This window comes from Oncorhynchus keta, chromosome 10, assembly GCF_023373465.1.
Source record: "Oncorhynchus keta strain PuntledgeMale-10-30-2019 chromosome 10, Oket_V2, whole genome shotgun sequence".
Taxonomy (NCBI): Eukaryota; Metazoa; Chordata; class Actinopteri; order Salmoniformes; family Salmonidae; genus Oncorhynchus; species Oncorhynchus keta.
The window spans coordinates 55,151,703-55,166,473 of record NC_068430.1 but is presented as its reverse complement, the minus strand read 5'-3'; the positions used below and the strand labels follow the sequence as shown (position 1 = coordinate 55,166,473).

Genomic DNA, 14,771 nt, shown 5'->3' with positions numbered 1-14,771 from the left:
ATGTACTGTATTATGCACCTGTTTACACTAGATGGATCAGATCTAACTGGACCTTCTTTCTCTTACTCTCCCCTCTCTCGTTTACTCTCCCTCCCTCATTTTCTCTCTCTCACTCATTATAGGTGTGTCAGAGGTGGTGCAGAACAGTGTGGGCATGGAGGACTCTTCTTCCCAGGGGTCATTGGGGCAAGCAGAGATTGATGGACAGCCCGCTTGCCCCACCCCCTTATCAGACTCTGATCCAGACTACACAACTATCACCAGCAGCCCTGCACACAGTGAAGACAGGTGGGTAACCCTTAACCTCCTGTTATGTATCCAGGTATAGGCTGAAGTTGCCTCTCGTTGCTGATCTTTGGTCAGTTTAGCATTTTCCCTACAAATCAAATCAAATCAAATCAAACATTTTATTTACTGTATAACGGATGCCCCGCTTCACATTTTTCAAAAAAATCAACAACCAAAACATTTTATTTTACAGCTATTCTTAAAGTATCTACAAAACGGTTGTTATTGTTTTTTAAAGTTGATTTGGACATTTAATTTGTTCGACATTTGTAACTTAATAGATGCTAGTCAGCCTGCACTGAACACTTACATCTAAGATAGATTACTAAACCACAACAAGTACATTTTCTGAAGGAAATGTGTGCGCTTTCTTCAGCTGTCCAAAAAAAAAATAATGTTATGGTAGCAGGAGATTTTTTTAGCAAAAATGTCTGATACTGGGTTAACAAGGACCCCAGGAACAGTGGAAGAAAAATAGCCCCATAACATCAAAGATCCACCACCATATTTCACAGTAGGGATTGGGTTCTTTTCTGCATATGCATCTTTCTTTCGATGCAAAACCCACCACTGGTGTACGTGGCTAAAGAGCTCTATTTTAATTTACTTCAATGGTCCTGGGGCCCTTGTTAAGGTCAATGGAATCATGTCCAGTACCAGGACATTTTAGCCCACAAATCTGGTTGCCTCTGCCAAGAGGCTGAAACTTGGCCGCAAGTGGATCTTCCAGCAAGACAATAGCCCCAAGCACACATCAAAAGCCACAACGAAATTGACTACAAAATTAACATTTTGCAATGTCTCTGGACTGGAACCCTGTGGTTTGAATTGAAGCGGGCAGTCCATAGGCATAGATGGAAGATATCAAGGATCTGGGAAGATTCTGTATTCTGTCCCAAAGTGTTCTCCAATCTCATATAACATTTGAGAAAAATACTCTGTGTTATCCTCTCAAGGTGAGGTGTTGAAAACAGGGGTGCCATCATTTTTACCCTTTATGTTTTTGAGAGAAAATAAATATCACTTGTTAAACACAATCTCTTTCTCTGTGCAATTGTATTAGTATAAAACAACATCATTTCCAAATGTTTTTGACCATACAAAAAAGGCCAGTAATTTTATTTATTTTATACAGTATTTTTTGCTCATCTTTATCAAGGGTGCCAATATATTTTGAACTGACTGTTATGTGATAACGTGATGTACTGTATGCTGGACGGGCATTTAATGATTACTGTGACTTTGAAGTCAATACAATTACAACTGGCAATGCCACTTGTCGTTGAAATACATTTCACCTTATATAATAATTAAAGAATACAAACCTTTTCAGTCTTTCTCTTTAAATTCGGTTTTATCACAAAACACATTTTTTGTATTTACAAATACTATGTTCCCTGTACTGTTGGCATTTCCCTGTACTGTGTCATCACGTACCTCTTCTACGTTGGCTTTAGTACTTTTTAAATGTGTCAATGAGTAGAAACTAACATTCTAATATCTCTGCTCTAGTGAGAAGAAACCAGATGGAGAGAAGATGTGTGACCCCACCGAGGGTTCCACCCGGAGTCCTCCAGCAGGCCCCCAGGAGCCAAGTCATGGGCCCCAGCTGATAGAGTCCCTCAGTGTGGCCCCAATGTCTGAAGCCACAGCCTCCCACTCCACCACGCGGGAGCCAAACAGCAACAGTAGCACACCAGAAACCGAATGGACACTGCCGAATGGACACTCCTCGACACCACCAACGTTGGTGGAGACACAAAACCAAGATGACATCTCTTCTTCTAAAGAGAACATACAGATGCCGAATGAACGCGTAAACCCTACTGGCTCAACGCAAGTGCACACTGTAAGTGTACATCCACCTCCAACTACAGCTGAAGACGGAGAATTGAAGGTCGGAGAGAGTGAAACAAAGGGGTCTAGCGGAACTGAGATGTCCACTCAGGCTGCCTCCGTCCAGAGCCCAAAGAATTCATTCGGCCCAGTCCAAGTGCAACTCAATGGCACCGCTCTCCCTAGTGACTCCCTCCTGTCAGAAAAGGGCAGTGGCACATCCCTGACCCCTTGTTCCAGCCCCAGCTCCGTCCCTCCCTCTCCGCATCTTTACATTGGCTCCCCAGAGCGACGCCCCTCCCCTCAGCCCTCTCCATTGGCCACGGACCCAGCTGAACGAAGACTGACCCATGTGAGTGACAGCGACCCCAAACCCCCATCGCCTGTCCCAGATGGGTACAACACCCCAACCTTTCCCTTGGCGTCCTATTACTACCCTCTACTCAATGTGCCACACGTCCCCTACACGGGCTACACCGCCGTCACCATCCCCGCCGCCCAGCCCCCCCTCCCTGAAAAGAGGCGTCTGTCCTCCATGCCAGGGTCCCCCAATGGTTATGGTTCACAGTCTCTTCTCAGGGCCTCTCTGGGTGCCATAGGACCCATGGGGGTCTCTCCTCAGTCCAGCCTCCTCCAGGTCACTTTCTCACCCTCGGTGGGGGAGCTGCCCCCATCTGTCAGACGAGGACTGGCACACCCTGGTGTCAGAGAGGAGGTGGTGGAGAGCAGCAAGGTCAATGCCAAGTTTGTCCAGGACAGCTCCAAGTTCTGGTACAAGCCTAGCATCTCAAGAGACCAAGGTAAGGGCACAGGCCTCTTCTGAGGTTTTGAAGGGTCTCACTTTATTTGGACAGTCCCCAACACATGATCTAATGTCAATTGCAACTGTGTTTATATGGAAACATCTGGTACTATATTGAGTTGAGAAACGCTGTTGTAGTGTATATTTTTCTCTAAGTCTTAGTAACACATTTCTTCCATAATACATGTTTCTTCTCCCTCCATGTAGCCATCGCTGTGTTGAAGGACAAGGAGCCAGGGTCCTTCCTGATCCGGGACAGTAACTCCTTCCAAGGGGCCTACGGCCTGGCCCTCAAGGTGGCCAGCCATCCTTCAAACAACGTCAACAACGCTTGCCGTAAATTCAATTCATATCTATTGTTCCCAAAAGGCAAAGGTCATGATTTTGGTTCATGTAACAGTTTACTAACTTTGTACTGTTTTGCTTTATCATCATTTAATTTTGTTGGAAGATTAAGCGAAAGAAAGGGAGATCGTTCTTATTGGGCAATGCCAATTGTTCACTACTATGACCAGCATAGTTTTTCTTGATACTATGGCAAGGTGTTGTCTTCTACAACTACCTAGAATTCATTGAGGTCTCATTCTCTCTCTTCTCTCTCCCTCCTCGCATTCTGTCTCTCTCTTCCTCCCTACCCCCCTTTCTCGTCCTTCCTCCCTCCTTTTCTCTGTCTGTCTCAGTCGATTCTCAGGCGCAGCTAGTCAGACATTTCCTCATAGAGACAGGCTCGCGGGGGGTCAAGATAAAGGGCTGTCAGAACGAGTCCTATTTCGGTGAGTCCTATTTCCATCCTGCAGATGTCGCTGTTGGCCTCACATTTACGTCAATCATTGCTCTAATTCCCTTTTCACACTATCATACACTGCAGACCCAAACCGTAGAGCTACTGAGCTGGCTCAGATATTTTTTGTTGACATTGTCTTCACAGCATGGTTCCAGCAACTATGGTGGCTGCATAACCAGGCCAGCGCATTACAGCTCTACTCGACTCTAGTGTATAATGGCGCTGGAGGGGATGGCTGATGTTTTACGGGCTCCTAACCAACTGTGCTATTTTGCTTGTTTTTTTATGCATTGTTTGAAAACTGATTTTTAAAATGTATTTTGTACATAATGTTGCTGCTACCGTTTCCTATGACCAAAAAGAGCTTCTGGACATCAGAACAGCGATTACTCACCTCGAACTGGACAAAGATTTTTACTTTAACGAGTCCGATGCAAAGGATATACTTCTTTCTCGAGACCAGGCTCAAACCCCCGTCATTTGCGTGAAGAATGGAGAAAAGGGGGGTGGAGGTAGGGCTGCCTTCTGAGAATTCGCAGGCGAGTGAGTAAACTTCCACTACCATCAGTACTATTGTCCAACATGCAATCACTGGAAAATAAAATGGATAATTCTACGATTCAAGAATATCCTACGTCTCACAGAGTCGTGCCTGAACGGCGACACTATAGAGCTGACTGGGTATTCTGTGCATCGGCCGGACAGAGAAGCTACATCTGGTAAGACGAGGGGCAGGGTGTGTGTCTATTTGTAAATAACAGCTGGTGCGCTATTTCTAAAATAAAAGAAGTCTTGCGATATTGCCTGCCTGAGGTAGAGTACTTCATGATAAGCTGTAGACCACACTATCTACAAGAGAGTTATCATCTATTATTCGTAGCCGTCTATTTGCCACCACAAACCGATGCTGGCACTAAGACGGCACTCAACGAGCTGTATAAGGCCATAAGCAAACAAGAAAATGCTCATCCAGAAGCTGCGCTCCTAGTGGCCGGGGACTTTAATGCAGGCAAACTTAAATCCGTTTTACCAAATTTCTACCAGCATGTCACATGTGCAACCAGAGGGGGAAAAAACTCAAGACTACCTTTACTCCACACACCGAGACACATACAAAGCTCTCCCTCACCCTCCATTTGGCAAATCTGACCATAATTCTATCCACCCCTATTCCTGATTACAAGCAAAAACTAAAGCAGGAAGTACCAGTGACTCGCTCAATACGGAAGTGGTCAGATGATGCGGATGCTACGCTACAGGACTGTTTTGCTAACCAAGACTGGAATATGTTCCGGGATTCATCCAATGGCATTGAGGAGTATACCACCTCAGTCACCGGCTTCATTAATATGTGCATCGACGACATTGTCCCCACAGTGACCGTACGTTCATATCCCAACCAGAAGCCATGGATTACAGGGAACATCCACTCCGAGCTTTAGGCTAGAGACACTAATCTGGACGCTACACCATCAAAGGCAAAGCATCAATACAGGACTAAGATTGAATCCTACTACTCCGGCTCTGACGCTCGTTGGATGTGGCAGGACTTGCAAATTATTAGACTATAAAGGGACGCGAGCTGCCCAGTGACGGGAGCCTACCAGACGAGCTAAAGGCCTTTTATGCTCGCTTCGAGGCAAGCAATGAAGAAGCATGCATGAGAGCACCAGCCGTTCCGGACGACTGCTTGATCATGCTCTCGGTAGTCGATGTGAGCAAGACCTTTTAAACAGGTAGACATTCACAAAGCCGCGGGACCAGACAGACTACCAGGTACTTGTACTCAAAGCATGCGTGGACCAACTGGCAAGTGTCTTCACCGACATTTTCCACATCTCCCTGACCGAGTCTGTAATACCTATATGTTTCAAGCAGACCACCATAGTCTCTGTTCCCAAGGTAACCTGCCTACCACTCACGTCGGTAGCCATGAAGTGCTTTGACACCATCATCCAGGAAACCCTAGACCCACTCCAATTCACATACCACCCAACAGATCCACAGATGATGCAATCTCAATTGCACTCCACACTGCCCTTTCCCACCTGGACAAAAGGAACACCTACGTGAGAATGCTATTCATTGACTAAAGCTCAGCGTTCAACACCATAGTGCCCACAAAGCTCATCACTAAGCTTAGGACCATGGGACAAAACACCTCCCTCTGGAACTGGATCCAGGACTTCCTGACAGGTAGGCAACAACACATCTGCCACGCTGATCCTCAACACCGGGACCCCTCACGGTTGCGTGCTTAGTCCCCGCCTGTACTCCCTTTTCACCCACAACAGTGTGGCCAACACCATCAATAACTTTTCTGACGACACAACAGTGGTAGGCCTGATCATCAACAACGATGAAACAGCCTATAAGGAGGAGGTCAGAGACCTGGCAGTGGTGCCAGGACAACAACCTCTCCCTCAATGTGAGCAAGACAAAGGAGCTGATCATGGACTACAGGAAAATGCGGGCCAAACAGGCCTCATTAACATTGGTGGGCTGCAGTGGAGGGGGTTTCAAGTTCCTTGGTGTCCACCAACGAACTATCATGGTCCAACCACAACCCAAGACAGTCGTGAAGAGGGCATGACAACACCTTTTCCTCCTCAGGAGAGAAAGATTTGGGAGAGTCAAAGGATGCAGGGGGAAGGAATCATGCAGAGATGCGTGAGGTCAAAGGAAGGGGGAAAGAGGATTAATTAGTGGTCGTCTTGGAAGTTGCAATGATAGGGAGAGAACATGGCTCCCCAGATCCTCAAAAAGTTCCACAGTGTGCACCATCGAGAGCACCCTGACCGGTTGCATCACCGCCTGGTATGGAAACTGCTCAGCATCTGACCGTAAGGCGATACAGAGGGTAGTGCGTACGGCCCAGTATATCACTGGGGCCAAGCTTCCTACTATCCAGGACCTATGTACTAGGCAGTGTCAGAGGAAGGCCAAACAATTCTGTAAACCAAATCATAATCTGTGTTTGAATACTCATATTACCCATACTATTTGTGACGTGAATTTAGTATATATTATGCTTATTGGTCATAGTAAAAATATAGTATGCCAAAAGTTCCTGGATGTCATTCTGCAAAATATGAAGTACACATGCAGATTTCCATACTTTAGGGCCCATAATGCTATAGACCAGCCTCTGCCCCCATACCCAGGGTATCCTGGAAGGATATTGATCTCATCCCGTCAGTAGAGGATGCCTGGTTATTTTTTTAAATGCCTTTGCCTCGACTTTTAACTCCAGTGGGTTTACAATAGTGCTGGAAGATTACTCCTCATCTTAAATAAGCATTCAAGAAATTTAGAACAAGGAACAGATATCCCTTGGTTCTCTCCAGACCTGACTGCCCTTAAGCAACACAAAAACATCCTTTGGCGTTCTGCATTAACATCGAACAGCCCCCTTGATATGCAACTTTTCAGGGAAGCTAGAAACCAATATACACCGGCAGTTAGAAAAACCAAGGCTAGCTTTTTCAAGCAGAAATTTTCTTCCTGCAACAAAAACTCAAAAAAGTTCTGGGACACTAAAGTCCAAGGAGAATAAGAACACCTCCTCCCAGCTGCCCACTGCACTGAGGATAGGAAACACTGTCACCACCGATAAATCCACTATAATTGAGAATTTTCAATAAGCATTTTTCTACGGCTGGCCATGCTTTCCACCTGGTTACCCCTACCCCGGTCAACAGCACTGCACCACCCACAGCTACTCTCCCAAGCCTTTCCCATTTCTCCTTCTCCCAAATCCAGTCAGCTGATGATCTGAAAGAGCTGCAAAATCTGGACCCCTACAAATCAGCCGGGCTAGACAATCTGGACCCTTTCTAAAATTATCTGCCAAATTTGTTGCAACCCCTATTACTAGCTTGTTCAACCTCTTTCGTGTCGTCTGAGATTCCCAAAGATTGGAAAGCAGCTGCGGTCATCCCCCTTCAAAAGGGGAGAGACACTCTTGACCCAAACTGCTGCAGACCTATATCCATCCTACCCTGCCTTTCTAAGGTCTTCGAAAGCCAAGTCAACAAACGGATTACAGACCATTTCGAATCCACCATACCTTCTCCACTATGCAATCTGGTTTCAGAGCTGGTCATGGGTGCACCTCAGCCACGCTCAAGGTCTTAAATGATATCTTAACCGCCATCGATAAGAAACAATACTGTGCAGCCGTATTCATTGACCTGGCCAAGGCTTTCGACTCTGTCAATCACCACATCCTCATCGGCAGACCTGATAGCCTTGGTTTCTCAAATGATTGCCTCTCCTGGTTCACCAACGACTTCTCTGATAGAGTTCAGTGTGTCAAATCGGAGGGCATGTTGTCCGGGTCTCTGGCAGTCTCTATGGGGGTGCCACAGGGTTCAATTCTTGGACCGACTCTCTTCTCTGTATACATCAATGATGTCGCTCTTGCTGCTGGTGAGTCCACCTCTACGCAGACGACACCATTCTGTATACTTCTGGCCCTTCTTTGGACACTGTGTTTTCAACCCACCAGATGAGCTTCAATGCCATACAACTCTCCTCCCGTGGCCTCCAATTGCTCTTAAATACAAGTAAAATGAAATGCAAGCTCTTCAACCGATCGCTGCCTGCACCTGCCCGCCCGTCTAACATCACTACTCTGGACGATTCTGACTTATGTGGACAACTACAAATACCTAGGTGTCTGGTTAGACTGTAAACTGTCCTTCCAGACTCACATCAAACATCTCCAATCCAAAGTTGAATGTAGAATTTGTTTCATATTTCGCAACAAAGCACGCTTCACTCATGCTGCCAAACATATACTTGTCAAACTGACCATCCTACCGATCCTCGACTTCGACGATGTCATTTACAAAATAGCCTCCAATACCCTACTCAATAAATTGGATGCAGTCTATCACAGTGCCATCCGTTTTGTCACCAAAGCCCCATATACTACCCACCACTGCGACCTGTACGCTCTCGTTGGCTGGCCCTCACTTCATACTCGTTGCCAAACCCACTGGCTCCAGGTAATCTACAAGACCCTGCTAGGTAAAGTCCCCCATTATCTCAGCTCGCTTGTCACCATAGCAGAACCCACCTGTAGCACACGCTCCAGTAGGTATATCTCTCTGGTCACCCCCAAAACCAATTCTTCCTTTGGCCGCCTCTCCTTCCAGTTCTCTGCTGCCAATGACTGGAACGAACTACAAAAATCTCTGAAACTGGAAACACTTTTCTCCCTCACTAGCTTTAAGCACCAGCTGTCAGAGCAGCTCACAGATTACTGCACCTGTACATAGCCCATCTATAATTTAGCCCAAACAACTACCTCTCCCACTACTGTATTTATTTATTTAGCTCATTTGCACCCCATTATTTCTATCTCTACTTTGCACATTCTTCCACTGCAAATCTACCATTCCAGTGTTTTACTTGCTATATTGTATTTACTTCACCACCATGACCTTTTACTCCCTTATCTCACCTAATTTGCTCACATTGTATATAGACTTATTTTTCTACTGTATTATTGACTGTATGTTTGTTTTACTCCATATGTAACTCTGTGTTGTTGTATGTGTCGACCTGCTTTGCTTTATCTTGGCCAGGTCGCACTTGTAAATGAGAACCTGTTCTCAACTTGACTACCTGGTTAAATAAAGGTGAAATACAAAAAATAAATAATGCAATTATTCAGGAAATGGGCGTGGCTTCACATCGTTTCAGATTTTAAGAACATAGCGGTAAAAATGCAGCCAACGATAGTGTTTACAAATTCATTGCTTTAACTCATTATGACAAATGTTAACCAAATGTTGAGCAATGTAATCAAGTTATTACTTTTCAAATAAGTTACCTTGCACGTTATGTTTGCTGACAATTTTTTAGCTACGCTGTCCTTACGAACCACATAGCATATCATTACAGCAGTATGTACCGGTATGTTAGCTAGTTACCTAACGTAAATTGGCTACTTAAAATCAAACTTGCCAGTATATAAACTACATGCTATCTAACTATGCAACATTTATTGACTTTATTATTCCCTTCATTCTTAGTTTAGCTAAATTGAATAGTCGTTGTGGGTTCTCAATGGACAATCGGGTGCTTTCATAAATTCGCTTTGGCTATCTTCTCCGATTTCAGAGCCCTCTTGTCTGAGTGTACCAGAGCGAGATTAATGAATTTACGAGCTCCCAACACCGGTTGGATATGGCTGGTGTTTAGTTAACGTTGGCAAAAATGCGTAATTAAATTGTTGCCAGCAACAGTCACTAAAGCTCTGTATAACATGAAAACAGCCTAACCAGCTCTGCTAAGGCGAGTAAAATGGTCAGAGTGGTCACTCTACCCAACTTTAGCTTGGGTGCTTGATTGCCGTTGTAAGGTCAGAATGCTCAAATCAACCCTACTCCTCGGCCTGAGCGTCCAGTGTGCGCTCTGAATTTACAAACGGACAATCTGACAACGAGCGCACTCTGGCACTCCAGATTGAATTTAAGAACACACACGAAGTCGTAAAATGTCTAACTAGTAATGTGCTATGCTAATTAGCTAGCAAGATGTTGCATAGCAACAGCATCAACTTCTGGGAGACTGGCGAAAAGCTAGTACGCTCAACTGAAAGGATACTGTTCCTTTTACAGTATACTAAAATAAACTAATGATATGTAGTATATACTCATTAAGAATGTAGTATACAGTATGTTAGTATGGGTATTTGAACACAGCTATAGACTGTAATCTCTGCTACCGCACGGCAAGCGGTACCGGAGCGCCAAGTAAGCACCAAAAGGCTCCTTAAAAACTTCTTAAGTGTAGGGGGCAGGATTTTCATTTTTTTGGCTAAAAAACATACCCATTTGAAACTGCCTATTTCTCAGGCCCAGAAACTAGAATATGCTTATAATTGTCAGATTATGATAGAAAACACCCTAAAGTTTCCAAAACGGTCCAAATATTGTCTGTGAGTATAACAGAACTGATATTGCAGGCGAAAACCTGAGGAAAATCAAACCAGGAAGTGCTGTATTTCCTGAAAGCTCTCTGTTCCATTGGATGCCTTGCCTCCATTTAAAGTGATATCAACCAGATTCCTTTTCCTATGGCTTCCTCAAGGTGTCAACAGTCTTTAAACATCGTTTCAGGCTTTTATTTTGAAAGTGGATACCTGGGTGTTCGCAGAGTTTTGCTTGCGCAACAGAGTGGGGCAGGCATTGTCTCTCCCTCTCCTATTGAAAAAGCGACAGTCACGGTTGATATATTATCGATTATATATTTTAAAAACAACCGGAGGATTGATTATAAAAAACGTTTGACATGTTTCTGTGGACATTACGGATATTATTTGGAATTTTCGTTTGCGATGTCGTGACCGCTCGAGCATGTGGATTTCTGAACATAATGCGCCAAACAAATGGAGGTATTTTGGATATAAAAATAATCTTTATGGAACAAAAATAACATTTATCGTGTAACTGGGAGTCTCGTGAGTGCAAACATCCGAAGATCATCAAAGGTAAGCGGTTTAATCTATTGCTTTTCCGACTTTCGTGACCAATCTACTTGGCTTCTAGGTGTTTGTAATATTTTGTCTACTGAGAGAGATGTTCTTACATAAAAGCTTGTTATGCTTTCGCGGAAAAGCTGTATTGAAATCTGACACACCAGGTGGATTAACAACAAGCTAAGCTGTGTTTTGCTATATTGCACTTGTGATTTTATGAAAATTAAATATGTTTAGTAATTTAATTTGAATTTGGTGCGCTGCAATTCAGCGGGTATTGATGAAAATGATCCCGCTAACGGGATGGGTGCGTCAAGACGTATTTTAACAGCTCCTTCCCCCAAGCCAAATAGACTGCAGAACAATTCATCAAATGGATCATCCGTCCATTTACATTGACACCCGCCGCCTCCCTTTGTTTTTACACTGCTGCTACTCGCTGTTTATTATCTATGCATAGTCACTTTGCCCCTACCTAAATGTACAAAATAACTCAACTCGACTAACCTGTACCCCCGCAGAATGACTCAGTATCGGTACCCCCTGTATATAGGCTCATTTTTATTGTCACTTTTTATTTTATATTTACTTAGTTTTTTTAGTAAATATTTTCTTAACTCTTTCTTGAACTGCATGGTTGGATAAGGGCTTGTAAGTATGCATTTCACGGTAAGGTGTACCTGCTGTACCTGTACCTGAATACCTGCTGTATTCGGAGCATGTGACAAATTTGATTGGATTTATTGTGAAAATGGGAACTTCCCTTCCTCGTCTCCTATACCTGTGCTGATCTGATCGTATGTGTTTTAGGAAGTTTATCTGCCTTAGTGTACCAGCACTCCATCACTCCTGTCTCCCTGCCATGTGCCTTGTGCATCCCAGAGAAAGGTAAATCCCTATATGTTTCAAAGGAGTCACTTTTTATCTAACAATTATGGGGCAGATACTACATGTGTATATCAATAGTGCATAAGCTATATGTGTGCAATACACGATATACAATTTACAGAAAGTGCATGTGAAGTGTGTATTGGGAGTGTGTTTGTGTTGTGTACGTATGTACACAGTGTTTGCATGGTTTTAAGGTGAGTCATGGGAAAATGTTGTCCTAACATCACTGTTTTCCAGATCTGGTTGGAGAGCTGCAGGAGATGCATAGTGCCAGCAACACCAGTACTGCAGCAGACCTCCTCAAACAGGGTGCAGGTGAGAGAGTTAAAGGTTCAAGGGTCAAATACAGCTGCAATGCAGGTTTTCGCCAGTAGTGGTGTCTCTAGGTACCTGAATCACCACAGAGAGATAGGAAAACAGTGTGGAATGCTAGCATGATTTAACAAATATACCAACCCCATTTACGTCAATCCACACTCACTGTCTATCATTGCATTAAGCTCGGCAAGCTCCTCTCAAATTAGGTTTGCCTTGTGTAGGTGTGACATGACCTAATTCCATCTCTAAATACTGCTCATGTTAATCCATGGAAATCCATCATTCCTAATCTCCCTCCCTCTCTCTCTTTCTCTCTCCCTAACCTCTCCCTCCCTCCATCTCTCACCCCCCTATCTCTCTGACTCTCCCTCTCTTTCTCTCTCCCCCTCTCCATCCCCATCTCCCTCCAGCCTGTAACGTACTCTACCTGAACTCTGTGGAGACAGAGTCACTGACCGGGCCTCAAGCTGTCTCCAAGGCGACCAGGTGCACTCTGACCCAGAGTCCTCGGCCCACAGCCACAGTGGTCCACTTCAAAGTGTCCACTCAGGGTATCACGCTGACCGACAGCCAGAGAAGGTGTGTACTACCTGGCTTAAGATTAGGCCTATATCTGCCTAACCTAGTCTGTTTACATCCAAAATCAAGTACAGTTTTTTTTGTCACATGCTTTGGAAACAACAGATGTAGACTAACAGTGAAATGCTTATTAAGGCGTCCTTACCAGCAATGCAGAGAAAAACATATATAAGTAATAGAAAAATAGAAAAATAATAACACAAGGAATAAATACAAAATTAGTACCTATAACTTTGCTATATACACGGGGGACCAGTAACGATGTGCAGGGGTACGAAGTAATTTAGGTAGATAAGTACATACACTCCATGACCAAAAGTAAGTGGGCACCTGCTTCTCAAACATCTCATTCCAAAATCACGGGCATTAATATGGAGTTGATCCCCTCTTTGCTGCCATAACAGCCTCCACTCTTCTGGGAAGGCTTTCCACTAGATGGAGTATTGCTGTGGGGGCTTGCTTCCCTTCAGCCACGAGAGCATTAGTGAGGTCAGGCACCGATGTTGGGTAATTGGGCCTGGCTCACAGTCGGCGTTCCAATTCATCCCAAAGGTGTTCATTGGGGTTGAGGTCAGGGCTCTGCAGGCCAGGGCTCTGCAGGCCAGTCAAGGTCTTCCACACCGATCTCGGCAAACAATTTCTGTATGGACCTCGCTTTGTGCATGGGGGCATTGTCATGCTGAAACAGGAAAGGGCCTTCCCCAAACTGTTGCCACAAAGTTGGAAGCACAGAATCGTCTAGAATTTCATTGTATGCTGTAGCGTTTTCCCTTCAATAGAATTAAGGGAACTAGACCGAACCATGAAAAACAGCTCCAGACCATTATTCCTCCTCGAACAAACTTTACAGTTGGCACTATGCTTTGGGGCAGGTAGCATTCTCCTGCCAAACCCAGATTCGCCCGTCCGACTGCCAGAGGGTGAAGCTTCATTCATCACTCCAGAGAGAACTTGTCCACTGCTCCAGAGTCCAATGGCGGAGTTCTTTACACCACTCCAGCCGACGCTTGAAATTGCACATGGTGATCTTAGGCTTGTGTGCGGCTGCTCGGCCATAGAAACCCATAACATGAAGCTCCCAACGAACAGTTTATTGCGCAGACGTTGCTTCCAGAGGTAGTTTGGAACTTGGTAGTGAGTGTTGCAACCGAGGACGGACAATTTTTACGTCCTGCGCGCTTCAGCACTCTGCGATCCCGTTCTGTGAGCTTGTTGTTGCTCTTAGATGTTTCCTCTTCACAACAACAGCACTTACAGTTGACCAGAGCAGCTCTAGCAGGGCAGAAATTTGACGAACTAACTTGTTGGAAAGGTGGCATCCTATGACGGTACCACATTGAAAGTCACTGATGCTCCAGTTTCAACTATTCTGCCTTATTATTATTCGACCATGCTGGTCATTTATGAACATTTGAACATCTTGGCCATGTTCTGTTATAATCTCCACCCGGCACAGCCAGAAGAGGACTGGCCACCCCACATATGCTCTCTCGAATTCTCTCTTTCTTTCTCTCTCTCGGAGGACCTGAGCCCTAGGACCATGCCCCAGGACTACCTGACATGATGACTCCTTGCTGTCCCCAGTCCACCTGGCCGTGCTGCTGCTCCAGTTTCAACTGTTCTGCCTTATTATTATTCGACCATGCTGGTCATTTATGAACATTTTAACACCTTGGCCATGTTCTGTTATAATCTCCACCCGGCACAGCCAGAAGAAGACTGGCCACCCCACATAGCCTGGTTCTTCTCTAGGTTTCTTCCTAGGTTTTGGCCTTTCTATG

At 44.8% G+C, this 14,771-nt stretch overlaps 1 protein-coding gene across 6 annotated transcripts in view; it reads left to right on the top strand.

Annotated features, from left to right (window-relative positions):
- LOC118388986 (tensin-2-like) overlaps nucleotides 1-14,771 on the top strand; it is an 83,113-nt gene that overhangs the window by 63,024 nt on the left and 5,318 nt on the right. For all 6 annotated transcript variants that reach the window (XM_052527307.1, XM_052527305.1, XM_052527306.1 and 3 more), the window contains 7 exons: nucleotides 123-288; nucleotides 1,801-2,924; nucleotides 3,134-3,262; nucleotides 3,607-3,699; nucleotides 12,013-12,090; nucleotides 12,331-12,408; nucleotides 12,822-12,990. In XM_052527307.1, the coding sequence (XP_052383267.1) occupies nucleotides 123-288; nucleotides 1,801-2,924; nucleotides 3,134-3,262; nucleotides 3,607-3,699; nucleotides 12,013-12,090; nucleotides 12,331-12,408; nucleotides 12,822-12,990 (1,837 nt within the window). The remainder of the gene's footprint in view (nucleotides 1-122; nucleotides 289-1,800; nucleotides 2,925-3,133; nucleotides 3,263-3,606; nucleotides 3,700-12,012; nucleotides 12,091-12,330; nucleotides 12,409-12,821; nucleotides 12,991-14,771) is intronic.